General features: G+C 40.2%; 1 protein-coding gene across 1 annotated transcript in view; it reads left to right on the top strand.

The window, feature by feature from the left end:
* EBF2 (EBF transcription factor 2) overlaps positions 1-21,337 on the top strand; it is a 202,928-nt gene that overhangs the window by 151,692 nt on the left and 29,899 nt on the right. The window contains exons 8-10 of the mRNA XM_015818501.1: positions 10,361-10,478; positions 19,051-19,181; positions 21,126-21,252. Coding sequence (XP_015673987.1) covers positions 10,361-10,478; positions 19,051-19,181; positions 21,126-21,252 — 376 coding nt within the window. The remainder of the gene's footprint in view (positions 1-10,360; positions 10,479-19,050; positions 19,182-21,125; positions 21,253-21,337) is intronic.

Below are 21,337 nucleotides of genomic sequence, written 5' to 3'. Positions count from 1 at the left end.
ACAGCGTTACTCATCACTCATGAGATTCTTCAAGAGGTTAAGAGGCGATGTTACACTCCTAACCTCTTAAACATGGTCCCATCTTTTCCCCCAAAAAACTTCAATATAATAAACATTGTGCTTTTATCATACCATTGCATTCCTCAAGCCCTAGGACATAATTTAGTTGGATTTGGAGCAAATGAATTTTTGACAAAACTGAGTTGGATCCAAATCCTATTATAAAATATAGCAACTACTATATGTTTTTAGATTCAGAGTTTTTGCCGTGCCTTTTTATAGCATCCTCTGAAAGGACAATTTGTCTGCAGGGGAAAAAAAAGGTTGACATATATGAAGAAGAAGCACAGCTTTCCACCTTTCCCAGCACACATCATGATTGTGAATAAATTTCATAATCCAGAAAGCTTTCTGGATTCTGGAGAAAGAATGCCGTAATGAACATGTACTCCCGGGTATCATAAATATGTAAACCTGAATATTCCTAACAGGTAGGGTTGCAGGGATGAGAAGACCTAGATGAGACAATAGTGTCATCTAGATTGGGGGCAGATACAGTATATTTCTTGCGGTCCTAGCACTTAGAAATCCGTATATAACTTTATAGTGCAAGGATCTCGTGTTAGAAGGAAGAAAGTCAAGGGGATTGTATCTCATAGAAGATAAAGATGGAGTCCCAGCTCTGAAAATGGTTGATATCCCTACTTTAACTCCCTACTCAATATAGAATAATGAAATAATTGAGTGAAAGGAGCTAGTATCCAGGAGGATGCTGAGAATTGCAACAGTAATGGTGGATTAAATTGTGTCCCTAGGTTTAGCTCTCACACACTGGGAAAAATCCATAACATTGGCTGAGATCCTATAAAGCATAAGGCTTTCATGCCATGAGTTCATAGTTCAGAATCTAATACAAAGACAAGTATTTTATACACACGTCTTCCAGGATGTGAAAATTTGATTCAACAGGGGCTAAAATACGGCACTTGAAAAAATGAGAAGAAAAACTCCAGTATTATTATTATTTTTTAAAGATAGCTGGGTTCCGTGATATGGGATGAAGTAAAGTGCCATCAGAATTTGAAATGAACCTATAGTCCATCAGATTCTACCAAAGACTACTTCCAAAATCTTACAGCACCTCATTTTTTTTTTTTTACATGAGCCAATCATTTCCTTTTATTATAATCCTTACTGAATGTTGTCCACAACTAATAAATCACTACTCTCAGATTTGGGAGGAACTGGAATTATATCTAGTCAGGCCTTTGAATTCCATTCTCTTCTGACCATGATTTAACCTCACCCAGTGTATATCCTCCAAATGAATAGTGTTAAAGATGAGCTAATCCTTATTAACTAATCTGTGCACACTCACAACGGCAATTTATCCTTTATTTTATCTCTTCCACCTAACAGGAGAATCCTTACTAATATCTCTGGGAAACTTGCCGGAAAAAAAAGGGGAGAGAGGGAGCAGAAAGGAAGACTGCTATGGGTCATTTTTCTCCTACTTTCATTGAATATATATATATATATATCACTTTAGCCCAAGTAGAAAATCACATTAGTGTAACTGTACAGCTATAAAGAAGAATGTACATTGGGCATTTTATATTGCTTCCAGATGTTGGATGATTTTACCTCCTCCCGTGGAAGTAGAGTTCTGTGCAAAGTTTTTCATTCAGAATGAGGAGAATAAGTTGACCAATTCCCCCCCCCCCCGATGAAAGAGGAATCGTCTTTCGCTCTTCTGGTGTTCACCTATAGTACTGTATAATGATTTCAACTCAACTCCCTATCCTAGTTGGTTTCCATTTCTGCCCTTGCAAATGGCCTTGAGAGCAACTCTTTTTAGCAATGTGGTTTTTCTCTTTATCTAAAATCCCTTGATTTAGTATTATTCCAAAAAAGATAAAATAACCAACTCCCACAGAAAAGTTAAGGGAAATATCAAGGCAATTCCAGAAAAGTGGACTGTTTCCTCCCCCCCAGAGATATCAAATGAATAAAAATCTCAGAGATTTGATCAAAGTATTGTCTCTGGTGGGATTTTAAAGGACCTCCATTATGTTTTTAGTTGCAAAGTCGTGTCCGACCCATCACGACCCCATGGACAACATTCCTCCAGGCCTTCCTGTCCTCTACCATCTTCTGGAGTCCATTTAAGCTGACGCCTACTGCTTCAGTGACTCCATCCAGCCACCTCATTCTCTGTCGTCCCTTTCTTCTATTGCCCTCCATCTTTCCCAGCATTAGGCTCTTCTCCTGTGAGTCCTTCCTTCTCATTAGGTGGGGAAAGTATTTGAGTTTCAACTTCAGGATCTGGCCTTCTAAAGAGCAGTCAGGGTTGATCTCCTCCAGGACTGACCGGTTTGATCGCCTTGCAGTCCAGGGGACCTCTATTATAGCAGGGAACAAATCAATTCCACCAACTTTGATGCACTTAACACAGGCAGTAAGGTATGTTCTCTTAGTATATGTCCATTTGTCAAGGAAATAGCTTTAGAATACACTGACTCCATTACTTTCAATAACTGCTGGGGCAATTGCTTATCATCCATCCATCCATCCATCTGAAAATTCAGATAGTTAGGTACAAATTAAATTAGTGAATGATCTGGACCAACTAAAGCACAAGGGTGATTTCTGCATCTGACAAGCTCTCTAGATCTGGCAGAATATGTCACTTTTTAAATTAAAATAAAGAAAAGGAAGTCTTTTGTTAGTTAAGTCTATGTTTGAGAAAAGTTATAATATGGAATGCTATTGCAATATGGCATTATTGAAAGAAAAAAAAATAATATGTTCTTCTTCCCAAGTGACTTAGTGAGATTATTTGGAATACAGGCAGGGATATAATGACCTTCATATTATTCCATTCCATTAAATGTATTTTTTTTAAAAGAAAATCTGGCGGTATTCTCATAAGCAATTTGCTTAATATATGAATTTTTATGCGCTGTTTCTAATATCATATATAAAATAAAGGCTTCCTTGAGCTGATATTGATTCTTGCTGATGTTCCTTGTTAAAAATCAGAAAGTTTTTCTTTTTTAAAAAGATAACCCCCAATGTTCATTACTAAGCTGAAAAACAAAACCAGGAGAAATTTGAAATAAATATTTCAGCAACACGAGAATAAAAAGAAAAAGGCTGGCTTTTTTTTTAACACAGGGAGAAGACTACAAATTAAGGAATGTCAGGGGAAATTTTGATGCAGCATATTTGGAACTCTAGAATTTAAAATGAATCCCTGGCTACTTTAATCTAAGGGGGGAGAACATAACTTGGTTTAGATATGGCACATCAAAATATCCCATGGTCAGTCATGAGATTATCCAGTTAAGAGGACCACGGAGCTGCCTCCAGGCAAAATATGGACACTGGTGAGCCAAATGGACAAATAGTCTGATTTGATACAAGACGTCTATTCTGAAGGTATAAATATGTACACTTCCATAGACAGGGCCTTTGGGCAGGAGTTGGGCGTGAGTTGGCAGCTTCCTCAGGCCTCAGGCAGCCTCACACAATTTTGCCCAATGACCCAGGCATCTGAAATATTATATAGGCTGCTGGAGTCTTTTGAAATCGCCCAAACTAGACTACCCTAGAGTTCAGTGTGCACAAATTGTTGCAGGAACTCACACAAGAACCCCACCACCTCATGGGAGGATGTCAACATCTTCAAAGGTGCAGCATCCTGATGAGGTTTCTACATTTTAAAATCCTTTTTATTAAATTATTTTACTTAAGGTGGATATGGGTGGAGGGCTGAAGACATGATTTTAGGCTGCAGTAGATACCCTGATATCTTCATCCACAGTAAGGCTAAGCTCTGCTGGAAGAGAGACAGTCATTGAAAAGACATACTGATGACAGAGAAGAGGAGGTGCTCCATTTCCTATGGAGGGTCCTCATGAAACGTAAGACAGAAGACCCAAAGGTGCTTTTTGAAGAGGCAACTGGAGAAACAGAACTGAAGAAACCTCTTGGATAAGAAGCGAAATATCTTCAAAGAAAAACGAGAAAGTCCAGTTGCCTCTTGAAAAAGCACCTTTGGGACCACCATGACCCGGATGACTGAGAATCTCCATAGTCATAAGAGAGAAGTTTGGAAAAGTTGAAAAATGCCAAGAAAATAATGCATGTGAGCGCATGGGTATAATATGTTTTCAGTGTCTTATTCTTGACTGATGAAGAATACTACATTTACCAGAACTCAGGTGACCAACTTTTTTACAATGAGAAGGAGGACACAAATAAATTGAAGAAAAAAAAGTGAGTCTAATGCGTGCGTGTATGCCGTGTCGTGTTTCGGTAAGAGGTAAACAAAGCCACTTGCATGCGGCGCACTCTTGCGCGCGGCGCACTCTCTCAAAACAATTCTTCTGTGCGGAGTACATGAGTCTCATAATCGCGTCTCGCCACACTGTACCGAGCCTTGATGAATCGTCATGTCAAATACAAATACGTCACATCACACGCAACGGATTGGATCGGCATCGATCGAATACGGAGATTTACAGATTAGTCTTCAAATATCAAAAAGGAGGACATGTAGGAGGACAATTTTCGAGAGAGGACAGAACTTACAAAAGAAGGACTGTCCTCCCTAAAGGAGGACGATTGGTCATCTTACCAGAACTCCTATCTAGGAAGCTACAGAGAATATTGTAGTCAACAAGCCCTCATCATGGCAACGTTTGTTATCAGTAAGCATCTTCTCTGCCAGCTTAAGTAACTAAGGTAACAAAATTATCCAGAGAGGCCTACATCTGAGGGTTTTTCAAGCCAATTGGCCTCATCAGCCTCAAAGGCCTCAAAGGAAACAAAGACATGTCACACTTTATGATCCCGGATGGAACAGTGGTCTTGATGGATAAGTCATCCAAAGAGTCTGATTTAAAAAAAAAGGGGGGAAGGAGAAAGTATCTAAATGGTTAACAAGGTAATGGTAAGAAATATTGACCTTGATTTGTTTAGCTAAGATGTAAAGATTTCTGAAGGTCAAAGGTTTCCTTGTGTAGTGTTTTGGAGTCTAACTGTGGCTGACCCTCTAACATTAAGCTGCTGTGGCCTATAGTTTTGAAGAGTGAGGCAAACTGGAGGGGGTGATGAGAAGAGGGGAGAGAACAGGAAATGGAATGAGGTGTTTCAGGAAGTTGTCAGGAGTTGACTGATTGATTCCAGATGGAAAGGGTCACCCTCCATGACCCAGGAAATACTCACTGGGGGAAAGCTGTTGGCTGGTGAAAGGGGAGGTCTTGGGAGCTGGAGACTATGGAAGAATGTCTGCTTCCTCTAAACACACACATACAGACACACAAGTATGCACTTTCAATTATTCAATATATAATATCTGTTCAGTAATGATTTCTGTTTAGCAAATGACTCAGTAGGAATGTGCATGGATTAAATAGCCATTGCAATTCACAAGATTAAGATACCTCTCATTGTGGTGTGGAGAAAGTATAGACACAAGGCATCATAGTGAAAGGAGATAAAAAGCCAGGTCCTTTACAAACAGAACTGCCTAGCTAGATCAGGTTGAAGGTTCTTCTAACATCCCCTTTCCAAAAATTCCCAGCCAAAAGTATCTGGAGTTCGGGGAATAAGTTATGCTGTAGCCATAATTAGTGGCAAATTCCTTAACATCCAACATTCAGAGATCGATGGCCCTTAATCCAAAGGTGAGCAATTTGTGGTTCTTGGCCTAATATCAAAAGCATAGTTCATGAACATTGTTCAGACCATTGCTAGGAGCTGTCTTCTTTCCGCCAAAAACTTCAAAATATTTTGCACAACACTAATCTGGACCACTGGCAAAAAGCCAGTGATGGACGATGGCAAAAAGCCATCCCAGATGATCCATCAAGGCATGGATTATCACCATGCAGACATCAAGGTTTTTCCTCCACTATCCGTGAGACACAGAGCAGCAAATGCTCATCAGGTCTTAAAAGTAGGAGCAGCTTGACTTAGAAGGCCATTGCCAAAGTATCTGCAGCCTACATTCTTCAGGATTTAAATGTCATCATCAATGTTTTGAACTGTGTGCAGCAGCAAAACTAATAACTGGAGCAGCCATTGAACAACAGATCCTGAGTAGTTGTAATGGAATGTGAACCTGCAGCAGCAGAGGAGATGTAGGAGACGACCAGGCTGAGCCCAAGGACAGGGTCAAATGCATCATCAGTCTGGAGTTCGTATGCCCCCAAAAGAGACCTAAGTCCAGCCCCTCCCCATTCAAAGTCTGTTGACTCTTATCTGACACCCATTTGCCTTGACCGTTAGTAGATCAGATTCTTTGTACAGGTTGCCTGGAATAAACTTGCGGTGCTTTTGAATATCTAAAAAGGTTAAATCATGGCAAATGGACCAAAGTTTATTATAAACTTCGGTGCAGTCGTTAATATTTAACCTTTTTAGATACTTTTGGCCTGGATGATTGGATCTTCATTTACACAGTGCTTTTGAACTTTATCCTGGCTCCTGATTTCCTCCACCTGACAGGAAGAGAAGCATTTTTCCAACTCAGAGTCTTCCCAGAAACAGGTCCAGATGAAGAGACTGGGCAGTCCAGAACAGGATGGTGGAGGGGAGAAAGCAGTTGAGGGTAACCAGACCTTAGCATCTCTCAGGATATATTTAGTAGGTTAGAAAGTTATGCCTTTAGTTTGGCAAGATTCTGTCCATTAGGAACACCAAATAAAGGACTGAACCCAATTGGATCTTACTGTCTCTTGACTGGGTTTAGGCCTGATAGTAGCCCTGCCTACATCAGAGTCACCATGTGTGAGTTGGGCAGCCATAATTAATTGTTTAATAAATACATATTTACAGTGCTACATTCTGGATTAAACATTACTTCCAGACTGGGGAAGGAAATCCTTCATTAATAGAACCAGAAGAATTAGGACATCTATTAAACCTATCTTCCACAATGGAAACTAAATTCTACCTAATATAATAAGATATGAAACATGCCTCCCATTACATCTTCCTTGATGCCAAATCATTGAAATTTCTGAATGCCCTCTTCCTCGGCTTCTTATGAATTAAACTTTACGGTGTGTACATTTTTAATCTGGGCGCAAAATTTATTAACACGTTACGTGATTGGCTATTTATCTCTGTCCCCGTGGATGTTTAGAATACAGTGTTTTGTCTGTTTGCGGTTAGATTTGTGTCTATTATACGAAGGTGCAACAGCCCACTCTTCGGTTTACATTTGGTTACAATTTAAAATCCTCTCGTAAATATTTCAGACACTGGAATAATTCAGCCTTATTCCCTTGTTGCCGTAGTGTGGTCTGGGCTGGCCAGAAAGAGATTAAAATTTATTTCCATTGTTTAAGGGAAAATAATGAACTGCATCTGCTGGAGTTCTCACGTGTCATGGGGGAAATGTTCACTTTGGAACAGCGTCCCAGCTCCACCTAGCTAGACTGTCAAATGACGAAACCTTTTTGGCACACAAAAGCAACACGTTTGGGGGCAGGAATGCAAAGGCACCCTTAATGCGAAGTATGACAAGTGCCTTTTGGCATGAATTAAACTCATATTGAGGAGAGAGAGAGAGAGAGAGAGAGAGAGAGCAGGAAAGAGCACGCATCTGTTCAGTCAGCATAAAAATGGTCTAGGAAGAAAAAACGGTTTTCCGATCCCTCCTTTCCCAAAAAAAGGGAGGAGAAAGGAAAGGAAATAATTTATCAACTGTTAAAGACTCTTTTACAATGGGATATCTAGGATTAAGGCAATCCTCCTTGCCCCTTGTGAAATTCTTATTCTTTTCTCTTTGTCATTCAAGAAGAGAAGGACGAGGGGGGACATGATAGCAGTGTTCCAATATCTCAGGGGCTGCCCCAAAGAAGAGGGAGTCAAGCTATTCTCCAAAGTTCCTGAAGGCAGGATAAGAAGCAACGGATGGAGACTAACCAAGGAGAGAAGCAACCTAGAACTAAGGAGAAACTTCCTGACAGTTAGAACAATTAACCAATGGAACAACCTGCCTCCAGAAGTGGTGAATGCTCCAACACTGGAAGTTTTTAAGAAGAGACTGGACAGCCATTTGTCCGAAATGGTATAGGGTTTCCTGCCTGAGCAGGGGGTTGGACTCAGATAACCTCCAAGGTCCCTTCCAACTTTATCATTATTATTACTCCTAGACTTCAATCTTACTGCCCCCCCCCCCCCGTCACAAACATGAACTGAAGTTCACAACTACAATGTCCAAGTTCTATTTCCCCGAATCTGAGGATGTTTCCAACATTTTCTTTATCCATACAACTTCCTGGATTTTCCAGTTTTGTCGTGCCTACTCTTAACTTGGAAATGGAGCTTTCGTTTGATTTCTAGGCTATTCGTAGGTTGCCAAAGCATGCTACAAGTTTTATTTATTTACGTTTCATATTTCTTAAACGCCCATCTCTTTTCCTTCACGTGTGTTGGCTCCCTCGTGCCTCTTTTTTGTCTCTTTAATATTCTATGATGGGTTTACACACAAGATGCTTCAATTAGATATCTAGCAGCAACCAGTGTTTCTGAATGAGAGGATATTCAGGTCAGATTAAGGGGAGATGAATGATGGAAGACACAGGTTAAAAGGAAGCAGTTAGCCTGTGGAACTCACTGCAGCAAGATGTAATGATGGGCATCAACTTGGAAACTTCCTTCCTTCCTTCCTTCCTTCCTTCCTTCCTTCCTTCCTTCCTTCCTTCCTTCCTTCCTTCCTTCCTTCCTTCCTTCTTTCTTTCTTTCTTTCTTTTTTCTTCTTTCTTTCTTTCTTTCTTTCTTCCCTCCCTCCCTCCCTCCTTCCCTAATATTTTGGGAATTGGAAATGGTTTGCCAATGCCTTCTTATTGCTATGATGGGAGAGAGTGTGATTGGACCCAAGGCACCAAGTTGGCTTTGTTTCTAAGGTGGAACTAGAACTCACAGTCACCCACTTTCTAGCCCTGATATTTTTTTCTGTATGCAAAAAGCTTTTGTGGAGATTTTTTCCCCCCCTGCATATTTCCCAGCAAGACAGGAAATGTAGTCACCATGTTAGCACAGAAGTGAGATCAGTGCCTTGGCTTCTTCCTGTCTTTGAGCTGTTTCCATTCTATCTTTAAGTAGTACATCTCTCAGAAGAGTGTTATGATCAGACCCACAAACCATTACGGCTTTATATCACAAGGACCTGTTTTCCTTTACTCTTTCCATTCCTCTTCCTTTGAGTTGCATTGTTTTTAGAAGGCAATTATGGAAGCAACTTTGAATAAAGAAATGACCATATCCAACTAAGGAGGAGGAGGAGAAAGGCAAAGAAGAATGGATGGATTTGTTCAATCCCTAAAGATAGTGGTGATGATGGATAACTATCATTATGGAACGTTCCAAAGTTCCATAAGTTTCATCTCAGACAGGACCTAGATAACGTACAGTACATTCAGTAAATTTGCTTCGGGAAGACCCACTTGAATTCCTGGAGACTAGAGAAAGGATGACCAACGTTTTTATCACCATGTTATCTGAACATTTGGGGTAAAATGATTGGCATGTGCCTTATATGCACATGAGATGTCATGCATTTGTTATGTTTATGTACCATCAATATCTGGTGGCAGATATCGAAACCTGTTCTCTTATTTTTCCCCATAACATCTAATTCTGCTCTTGAAGGCTGAGGGTGATCTGAATATGAGTATGCCTGGTCCTATTTTAGCATCTTTACCACTGCCTCACACTGGGATCTTCCCTTTCTCCCCATTTACAGCTTTTTGAAAGAAAGTTGGAGATATTGTCTGCTAAAAAACTTTGGAAGAGCTACCCACTGTCTGTTGCATCAAAGCATGAGAATCTTGTTCATGTCCTTAGGAGGTGATGTTTAGTAGAGACTTAGTAGTTTTACATGAAGATTCAACTCAAATATTTGGTTTAAAGATAAATCAACTTACCTCTTTGTATTAAAACTGGTCTGGCATATTGAATTAAATCAGGTCTGTTCAAACTGATTTGGTGATAAAGCTGGACTTTTACAGAAATGGTCCCCACACATTTTTTGGGGGAACTGATGAACCAGATTATATTTGGATGTTTCAATGGACAATCCAAACTGAATCAATTCAGCTGTTAAAATCAAACCGTTGATTCATTTCATCTTGGGCAAGTGTACATTGCTGTACTATCGTAATCAAGACAGAAAAGCTATTTTTTTTGTCCCATTTAGTAGGTTAATTCCTTATAAGGATTGGATTTACTCTTACAAAACAAAAATGTGAGCTTAAACTTGACTAGGTAATGAAACATGGATCATGGAGATGTAATTTATCTGCCTTTCTCTTTTCTGCTTTTTTTTTTTTTTTACATCCAGGTTGTGTTATCAACAACAGTGAATGTTGACGGGCATGTCCTGGCCGTATCAGACAATATGTTTGTTCACAACAACTCAAAACATGGGCGAAGAGCAAGGAGACTTGATCCTTCCGAAGGTATGCTTACTTCATTGGTCTTCAGGGTGATGGTAGAAGAAGTCATCCAATATACGTTACATTCAAAAGAATGCAAAAGAACTTGTGTGGTGATACGAATTTTAACCATAAACCTCCACCTCTAGGTTTTTACACATCTGGCTTCCTCCAGGATAAAACTTTTCCCAAAGTCTTCCAAAACGTGATGCCAGGTTGTAATTTTTATCAAGGGGCAGGAAGGAAAAAGTTATTTACCAATATAACTGGAGAACAATCAGTTTAATTGTGATTAATTTGAATACATTTTTAAGATCAATGAGATCCAGTTGAATTGAGTTTGTCTCCTGGCCTCATGTACTATTTTGGGCTAGTCACTTGCCAAGGCCTTCCAAAAGCCAAAATAAGACAAGTTGCACATTCCTATACTTGTTTTTCCGCATTCCCTAACATGTTCCAAGGATGTCCTTTGAGAGCATATTGAAATACATCTCTTCTTTCTCTCTTATCAAGAGTGCCTTATTAGTCCTCCTGATCATGAGACAATCATAAGAGAGGCAGGAGCCCCCAGTGGCTTAACAGTGAGAGAAGAAAACTTAGGAAGAACCCACCCTAATGGATCAGGCTGTTAAAAGTGCCAGCAGGAAGTTTGTACTTTGAAGCTTGCAAGATTTGGTTAATGTAGCTTCACAATCAAGTAGAATTAATTCATCTAGTCATGCTTCTTATCTGGTTTGCCTGGAAAGACTGATGGTGCTTGAGCAGGACAGACCAAAGGCAGGCACTACCTAACCCCAAGCATCAGAGCTGACTCAGTTCCTGTTCTTTACCACTTGTTTGGTCTCCAGTCCTGGACCTAGTTCTCATTGTGTGGGACTAGGAGTGTAGACCCTTCCATAGGGACTTTATTCCTTCTTCACCTACATTCTTTTCTATGCCTGCCAAGATTGGCAAACTGCAGCTATACTTTCCTGTCATGTGGCAGTGAGTGGCCCAGTTTCTATGGTTCTACACTGAGTCTGAGCAAACATCCTCCTTTCTCTCCCTCTTTCTCTCTGTCAATCCCTCTTGGTCTCATCTCACATCGTATACATTCTGAAATGGGCCATGGGGATTCCTTTAGAGCAGGGGTCCCCAACCCCCTGGCCCATTTGGAACCAGGCCACGCAAGTGGTGGATGAGCACGCTTGCACACACAGCTCCACTTGCACTCACATATGCACCTGACACTCACATGGAATCGTCCCCACTCCCTCCCCCCAGCTCCCACCAGTCTGCCAAGCCGGAAAGGTTAGTGACCGCTGATTTAGAGATCATCCTTATCAGCCGAGAAATGAATGTTACTCTCAGGTCCCTTGCTCTTTCTTGAGCCCTGCGGCAAACCATAGCAAAATTACTTGGAGAGTTGTGTGCATTCCACAGGCCAGGCTGTGGATTTCTTGAGCCAACCGTAGCAGCCTAGTTTACACCTGATGCTAAACTACAAGCCGTGATTTAGAAACAACAGTGTCTAAATTCACACATCCCAGGGCTTAATGAATCACGATGTGTTGAATAGACTATGTTTATGGTTGATGCGCGGCCCTAAATTATGATTTGCAAATGGAAGTGGCTGGACTCTCAAACTGCACTAAGCCAAAATCAACCTCCACTATGGCTTAGAATAACAAGCTCGTTATTTTTACGTCCCCTGGTATTACCACCATAATTGTATCCACCTTTGTGGTCATGCCATACAAATGGACAAGGCAGGATATTTTTTTCTTTCTGTTTTGTAAGAAGGAATGTTTCTTTTGCTGCTCAGACTACGTGAAGTCTATTTGAACTGGTATCTCGGTAGTAGTAGTAGTAGTAGTAGTAGTAGTAATAATAATAATAATAATAATAATAATAATAATAATAATAATAATAATAATAATAATAATAATAATAATAAAGTTGGAAGGGACCTTGGAGGTCATCAAGTCCAACCCCCTGCTCAGGCAGGTAATCCTATACCATTTCGGACAAATGGCTGTCCAGTCTCTTCTTAAAAACTTCCAGTGTTGGAGCATTCATCGCTTCTGGAGGCAGGTTGTTCCACTGGTTAATTGTTCTAACTGTCAGGAAGTTTCTCCTTATTTCCAGGTTGCTTCTCTCCTTGATCAGTTTCCATCCGTTGCTTCTCGTCCTGCCTTCAGGCACCTTGGAAAATAGCTTGACTCCCTCTTCTTTGGGGCAGCCCCTGAGATATTGGAACACTGCTATCATGTCCCCCTTCGTCCTTCTCTTCATTAAACTAGACATACCCAATTCCATCAACCTTTCCTTATATGCTTTAGCCTCCAGTCCCCTAATCATCTTTGTTGCTCTTCTCTGCACTCTTTCTAGAGTCTCAACATCTTTTTTACATCGTGGTGACCAAAACTGGATGCAGTATTCCAAGTGTGGCCTTACCAAGGCACTTAAATGTTACCACGTCACCGTGAAATTTGACAGTGACGTGGAAGCTCCCAGGTTTTCCACTTGCTCTGACCTATCAGTTCTTGCCTAAAATCAGCATAATCTCCTCTCATTTAAACTAGGAAAAATGAGCAAAACAGAGCAAAGTGTAGCACAAGGACAGATATGTCTTAGTAATTTAGAATGGGACATGTTATCCACCTACACCAGGACTTGCGGAAATTGTAAAAATCACAGCATTGTGAAAAGAAGGAAAAATCACAGCATTTATATCTGAGTCCAGTTTTTATATCTGTGACGTTGGGCCATGTAAGGAAAGGACTGGAATAATAAGGTGGGGCCTGTATCCAGCCAAATAAAATCAACAGCCTCTCTGCAGACTTGCTAGTTCAATTTTGAGCACTGGGGGAGTCAAGGAAAGAAACTCACATCCCTGGCCCAGTTTCCTCCCCCCCCCCCTGACTAGTTCATAATTGCCCAGGAGTGGTGGAGATATATTCACAAGTGACCCAGTTCTTTCTCTCCTTTCACTTTGCAATCTTCTTCAATCGTGCACTTTGGCCGCAAGAATGTGGCTCATTGGCCGTGGCTAAACTCCATCTGCTGGAGTGTTATCTTGCTCACTCAAGGAGCCATTTCTCGCAGTTCAAGTCGATGGCCTCCGAATGTGCAACTGTCATTTTGCCAAAGAAGTTGAGTTGCCCCTGACTTTTCCTCCTCTCTCTCTCCCACCCTAACCCACCCCTTTACTCTTTGCATTTGCAAGAGCCAACAGGCGACACGCTACCTCCTCTGCCAAAGCACGTCAGACTTTTAGCTCAGCTGGGCTGGAGTTGATCTTTGAGCAAATCAAGCCACATGACATCTTAGTTAAACAGAAATGGGACCCTCAAGCAAGATGTGTATGAAAAAGTGTCAGCCACTCGCTTAAACAAACGGCGCGAAACATAACAATGCGCAGAAGGGAAACTGACACTAATTGATTTTCGTTTGTTTGGCTAAGCGAGGCATCGGCCATCGGTCTGCAGGCTGTATTTTCAAGCAATTACAAATCGTTGGATCTGCTAAGCTTCAAATTGGATAATCGCCTCCACTCTCTCTCCAAGCCCCATTCTGGCACCAGGTCTTTTTGTTTTTTCCCTTTTTTTTTTCCTTCCCCCTTTCCCTTTTTCTTTAAAAAAAAAAAGCACGGAGAAGCCCCTCTTGGGCCGTTCCCTGTAGCGAGTGAAAGTGAGAAAGCTTTGTGACGTTACTAGAAGAGACAAGTTGGTCTATTATTTCATTAGGCTTGTTTTGTTGCATTTCCCCCCTCCCCTCCCTCCTTCCTGTTAAAATGTGCCCTGCCTCAACCTAGAGGAGAATTAATGAACTGGAAGAAAAATGATTGAATCAGTGAAGAATTCAGAGCAGTGTTAATTCTCCCCCAGCGGGCAGTGAAATGGTAGAAGGAAAACTCCCAAGCTTCTAAGCCTACGAAAACCTTCCACTTTTTCCTTGACTGATTGAATGTGATTGACTGGCTGTTCAAAGGAGTCTTATAGTTTTGGAGCTCTGCCAAGCCTCCCTGCCACCTTTGACCTTGTCAACATTGGGAATCGAGTGATGGATTGACTTTGGTTATGGACTGGAAAACCATATTGGGATCTTGATGGGATGTATAGTCCAGAGGCCTTGAATGGATGGGAAGGAGGGGAGGGGGGGGCAAGATGGGGGATTTACCCTATCTTATAAAAACCAGGCGTGCTTAGCATGAGTTAAATTGGGATGAAATGGGAGGATTTTCACTATATTCAAGCCATCGGTGAAACTCTCGTTTTTCAACACGCAGCTCTGGAGGAAAAAGAAATATTTTTATTTAATCAAAACAATTTGAGGCGCCATCAGATTATGACAAAAAAAAACTTCAGGTCTACTCCAAGAGACAGACAATACATATTTTTTTTTAATCACGAGGAAGCGCATGCTAAGGAAAAAGGAGAGAAAAAGAGAATGAAGAAAACAGGAAAAGTGTGTATTTTTCTCAAGAGAAAACTGCAAGTATGGAAGTGTGGTTAATAGCTGACTTTGCACATCATAGTCACTGTGGTGTGTGTGTAATCATAATTTACTTAATTAACTACAGTGACCAGCTTTTTTATATGCCATCAACCATAGGTTGTAAATCACAAGAGCTGATTTCACATGGAAACACCAATATCAAGCAAACTGGATCAGTGGAATATATCAAACAGATCAAAGTGAAAAAAACCCACAAAAATAACCAATAAGAACATTGAGGTTAACTTCCATCAAGATTGCAATTATAAATAAAAAAGGTTAAACATTTCTTTTTTCATCCTAAAGGGATTGCTTCTGTGGCTTCTGTTTGAATTTTGTAACTAGGCCTATTGATTGCAAGATTGTGGTGTAGGCATGTGTACCAAGTCACCATAACGTCAAGAGGAGGACATGATGACATTGAGTCAGTGCACAAATATTACAATTATGTACTTGGGTCATGATGTCTGAAAGAAGTAAACTGTTTGCATGATGTCATCTGTCGTCATTCATCCCCTTCCCAGGGACAATCATGCATGTTTAATGTTGCTGTACTTTTGTTGCACAAGAATACTGTTGTGTTCTTATCACAGCAAGATCTCCTTACCAGTGATTCAGGCAATACACAATCAAAATAAGTCAAAACTTCCATTCTGGAAGTCTATGGAGATTCTCAGTCATCCAGATGAGGTTGTCCCAAAGGTGCTTTTTCAAGAGGCAACTGGACTTTCTTTATTTTTGCTTGAAGACATGTCACTTGTCACCCAAGAAACCTCTTCAGAACTGAAGAAGCTTCTTGGATGAGAAGCGAAACATCTTCAAGGAAAAACAAAGAAAGTCCAGATGCCTTTCAAGAGAAATGAAGGCAAACTAATGTATGAAAATCTTCGGTGTTGTGACCCTCTGGCTACTGAAGTGGTCCTCATAGGTGACAAGTTCAAACCTCTGAGTTAGTGTGATGTTTAAATATGAACAAAGAATAATGAAAGATTAAAGAATTCTCTTGGATGAGAAGCGAAACATCTTCAAGGAAAAAACAAAGAAATCCAGTTGCCAGAAGCACCTTTGGGAATTCCATTCTGGGAATATAATGTCCATCCCTGACTGTTTCCTCTAAGAAATGTCTCATAAGCTTTTGCACCACCAGGAGATTGGAAAAGTTTCATGACATCAGCCTGACAGCGATAGCATGGTCTTTTTTGCTGCAATTCGCCTGAACCCGGGAGAAGAGTCTGTACTGCAAGGTCTTAAAAACGAATTTGATAATGGAGAAGTTTACTTTTCCAAGCCACTCTTCTTCTACAGCTGTTTTTTCCTAGTAGACTAGGATTTAAATGTTCCATTTGACAACTGAGTGGGTGGAATTAGTTTCACCTTGCATGACTGAGCCTGTTTGGGGTTAACTGTGATCCTTTGGGGATTGGCTAACTGGGTCAGTTAATCACAACATATTAAACCCCTAATTGTCCCAGTTAAGCGTGTTGTGGGAAGAGGTCTACAGCAAAGATGGATATAGGCCTCTTCTATTATACTCTGCTCTTTGTAATTCCCTCAAGGCTTGTACCCAGTGAGAGAAAGATCTTCCATGATTTTTTTTTCTAATTTAGTGGCTATCATCACAAAAAAACAGCTGCTTTTTTATTAGAATTCTCTCTTTTTTAAAAATTTTGTTTTCTTGATGGAGGAAAGCATTCATGATCGATGACTTATTCCATGATGTTGCCATATCAATCACTTTGGGAAGACTTGCCTCCTGGAAGACACCCATGCCTTTTTTGAAATGAGCAAGCAACTAAAAAGAAGAATTTGCTGAAAATGCTTTATATAAAATTGGGAAATACTGCGGTCATGATTCGCTTCCCTGGTGGAGTCCTTTATTTTTGCTGATCACTACTTTAATCCCATTCAAGAGCAGTGATGTGTCTAATCAAGTACTGACTGATATGAGTGTTAGCCACTCTCCAGAGACACAGGTGGAATTCTCATTCTGGCTATCTAAAACCCTTGGGAGTTTCTGTAATAGACTAGACTAGACTAGACTAGACTAGACTAGACTAGACTAGACTAGAATAGAATAGAATAGAATAGAATAGAATAGAATAGAATAGAATAGAATAGAGCTGGAAGGAACCTTGGAGGTCTTCTAGTCCAGCCTCCCGCTCAAGCAGGAGAATCTATACCATTTCAGACAAGTGACTGTCCAGTTTCTTCTTAAAAATCTGCAGTGAAGGCAAGCTCTTCCACTGGTTAATTGTCCTCACTGTTAGGAAGTTTCTCCTTAATTCCAGATTGCTTCTCTCTTTGATCAGTTTCCAACCATTGTTTCTTGTCCTGCCCTCTGGTGCTTTGGAGAATAACATGACCCCCCTCTTCTTTGTGGCAGCCGCTCAAATACTGGAATACTACTATCATGTCACCCCTATTTCTTCTTTTCTATAGATTAGGCAAACCCAAGTCCTGCAGCCGTTCTTCATATATTTTAGTCTCCAGGCCTTGGATCATCTTAGTTTCTCTCTCTCTCTCTCTCTCTCTCTCTCTCTCTCTCTCTCTCTCTCTCTCTCTCTCTCTCTCTCTCTCTCTCTCTCTCTCTCTCTCCCTCTCTCCCTCTCTCCCTCTCTCTCCCTCTCTCCCTCTCCCCACCTCCCTCTCCATCATCGCTATCACTTCATAGGGATTTCATTGAGGGCAAAATTGCATGAATCCTTCCCATGTACCTCACTTCAAGCTCCCAGAGGAATTAAATGCAGGAAATCGTCATTTATCATCCCAATTTACCTGACTTCTTTCTCCCTGGCTACACAGAACACTTACGTGCTTCTGTGTGTGGTTTAATGTGTTCTATGAACCCAGTCATTTGTGGTCCTTTCAGTAAATATGATGGAGGAAATCTCGCTTTCTATTTGTGTGTTAAGTCAATGTCTTAATTCCAGTGAGGCAGCAAAACTGTGAATCTTCAGTATTTCTCCAAACTTCGGTTCCCAGACTGGAGAAGAAGGCAGGGAAGTGGCGAGCCATAAAAACCGAATGAAAATTCTCATGTGAATTGTCCTAAATTCTTGACAGCATAGAAGATGGACATCGCTGAAAGGCAAAAGAATTTTCCAAAATTATCCAGAAACAAGAGAATACGGGGTGAAAAAGGTCTTTTCAGCATCTGTTTTAGGCACTCGTTTTGTCCTTTCTCTCTGCCTTTGGCAAACCCCTGCTAAACAAACTTGAACAAGCTTGTTTGGGATAGATTTTCTTGGCTGGGAATTTCCAGGAAGAGAAAACTTAGCTATCTCTTCAGAGTCCCAGGGCAAACTGAGTGGAGTAATACAGACTAATGATGATGAAAATGAATCTACATGATTGAAATATTAATGGATCACCATATAGTATCAGATTTTGCATTCTCACCTAAACACCATATTCCCACAGCACTGTCTTATGTTTAATCTCCTTGGATTTTATTTGTTTGTAGTAGAGCTGGCCAATAAAGAATATTCTATTCTATTCTATTCTATTCTATTCTATTCTATTCTATTCTATTCTATTCTATTCTATTCTATTCTATTCTATTCTATTCTATTCTATTCTGTTTTCTGTTCTAAATTCTATTCTATTCTATTCTATTCTATTCTATTCTATTCTATTCTATTCTATTCCATTCCATTCCATTCCATTCCATTCCACTCCACTCCACTCCACTCTTCTTGTTGTTGTTAGTTGCAAAGTCGTGTCCGATCCATCGCGACCCCATGGACAACGTTCCTCTACTCTATTCTACTCTACTCTACTCTACTCTACTCTACTCTACTCTACTCTACTCTACTCTACTCTATTCTCATTAATTGCAATTCATAACTACCTGAAGCTCATGAGGTTGGGTGATCTCATGACTTTTGAGTGTGTGTATGTGTGTTTAATAATTTGTAACTAAATATTATGTTTTCACAGTTCCCATAAGAGGTATCATTGTGCCTTGTGCTACATTGCTTTTATACGGGGGGGGGGGGGGAAATAGCCGAGAAATTGGAAGCCATAGAACCATCAAAAGAAGTCTTCATAGGAGCTTCATCTGAAAGCTAACTCTATTGTCCCTTTCTTTTCTTTTTCTTGTCACTTCTCTCTTTAGCTACCCCATGCATCAAAGCTATTAGTCCAAGTGAAGGCTGGACCACTGGTGGAGCCATGGTGATCATTATAGGGGACAACTTTTTTGATGGGCTTCAAGTCGTATTTGGGACCATGCTTGTGTGGAGTGAGGTAGGCAAGCTTGCTTCCTAGTTGCATTTTTTTTCAGACTGTTCTTGAACAGTCAAGGTAGTTCGGAATTGCACTAATCATCTCTCAGAGAATAAAATGCAAATGGTTGCATCCAAGGAGAGCAAAGTTTCATAACGTTTTCCATTGCTATCTTTCTGTTTTAATTTGAGTCCAGTCTACACAGTTATACATTATGTAGTGCAAATGTCCGTGCTTTCTTTCATTCAGATTGATTACCATCTTCCAAACAACAACAAAAAACAATGCTGATGTGATTATAGATACCATGCATGTGCACACAGGCAAACACACATACACAAACACACACACACATTGTCTTTTACATATAGGCCTGTACTTCTGTGCATGGATTAAAGCATACTTCACAAAACCAGAAAATATAGTCAAAGGAATAATTCATAAAGTGTCAGAATTCAAGGTAAATAAATAAATAAATAAATAAATACAGTAAAGATATCCACTTCTAACGTGCTATTATAAAACCCAAAAGAAAAATCACGGGGAATTCCAAATTATGCTAATTCCACTTTGGAAAATAGAGCAAGTAGTTTAGAATTCCACAGCTGGGGAGAAATATTTCAAAAGTATTTCTAATCTGGAACTTCAAATTGTACTCATCTCTCTGTGTTTGTATGTCTGTATGTGTGTATGCTCGCATTTATGCAGTACACACACACACTATTTTTTATTCTTTTTTTATTTAAGGTTTTAATACCTATCTTTCTAGGTATTAAAAGTTTTAATACCTATCTTTCTAGGTATTAAAAGCACTGATCACTAGCGCTGATGATGTTACCTAGTTTGGGTAATGAACCATTTGCTAGAAAACTAGCAAGCTTAGAGAGCACCAAAGACCCCTCATGTCAACCCTGAGCTATAAATATTTTCCTTTATTAGTACCGTTCTATTCCAACGGACACTCACTGACATCTTTATATAAGAAACAGGCAAAACCAAAAAAAGACAGATATGTCCTCACCCCAAATTGAACAGATAAAACAAACGCAATTGCAAAAGAGATGCGCCCTAACAGATATTCTAAAGAGGAATCAGAAAGGAATGCATCCTATAGGTTGATGGAAACGCAGGGGAAAGCGTCTCTCATACTTTCTAAGAAATTGGCTTCTAAAAGTGAGTATATTTTCAGAAGAGCTTTTCGTGATTTTAATGCCTGGACAGGGTCATAAAGAATGAATGAATCTTGCGAGATAATCAGAATCTGGTCCATTTAAGGGCTTCAAATGTTAAATACCTCAAATTATTTTGGGAGAATTCTTAGCCCCAGTGTAGCCATGCAGTTCAGGCTTCACATGAGATACCAGTGTCACCTAGTTCACAGCATAGCTTTGGTCCAGTATTGTTTCCAGAGACTTGTGCCTTGTATAAAAAAGTACAATGTAAGAATAATTCAGGATATATACAAAATCTGAATAACTGTTCCCGAGCTCTTCACAGTTAATCACATAAGGATGTCTTCATGTCAAGATTGCTTCCTATTGATGAGATAGACAGAATCAGACTATTTTTCTTGACAATATTATGGAAGTGGCTTGTCATTGACCTTCCTTCCTTCCTTCCTTCCTTCCTTCCTTCCTTCCTTCCTTCCTTCCTTCCTTCCTTCCTTCCTTCCTTCCTTCCTTCCTTCCTTCCTTCTCCTTGGATTTTATTTATTTCCCCACCTGGGAATTTTCTGGGATTTTCTATACTAGCAAAACCTTTTCCTGTTTAATTTTTGACCCGAGAGACTTATCTGAAGACCCCAATAACTCAGCACTTTTTCAAATACTGGGAAAGTTCCCTTCTACTAAATTTTGACTTACAGATTCATCAACAAGCACACACTGAGAATGGGTGCTGCTTTTCTGGCAAAATCACAATTGTCATAACTGTCTCAATATATTTTCTTTTCTTTTTTTTTCTCAGCTGATCACCCCACATGCCATCCGGGTCCAAACACCTCCTCGTCACATCCCTGGCGTGGTTGAAGTAACATTATCGTACAAATCCAAACAGTTTTGCAAAGGAGCTCCTGGTAGATTTATTTATACAGGTATGTGAAAATATCACATTGCGAAGCTGCGATTGTTGGGAGGACTTCATTTATCTCCCTCTGCTAAACTACTAAGGATTCAAAC

This window comes from Protobothrops mucrosquamatus, unplaced genomic scaffold, assembly GCF_001527695.2.
Source record: "Protobothrops mucrosquamatus isolate PMUCROS unplaced genomic scaffold, P.Mucros_1.0 scaffold754, whole genome shotgun sequence".
Taxonomy (NCBI): Eukaryota; Metazoa; Chordata; class Lepidosauria; order Squamata; family Viperidae; genus Protobothrops; species Protobothrops mucrosquamatus.
The sequence above is the reverse complement of the archived record's forward strand: the minus strand, read 5'-3'. Positions and strand labels throughout refer to the sequence as shown.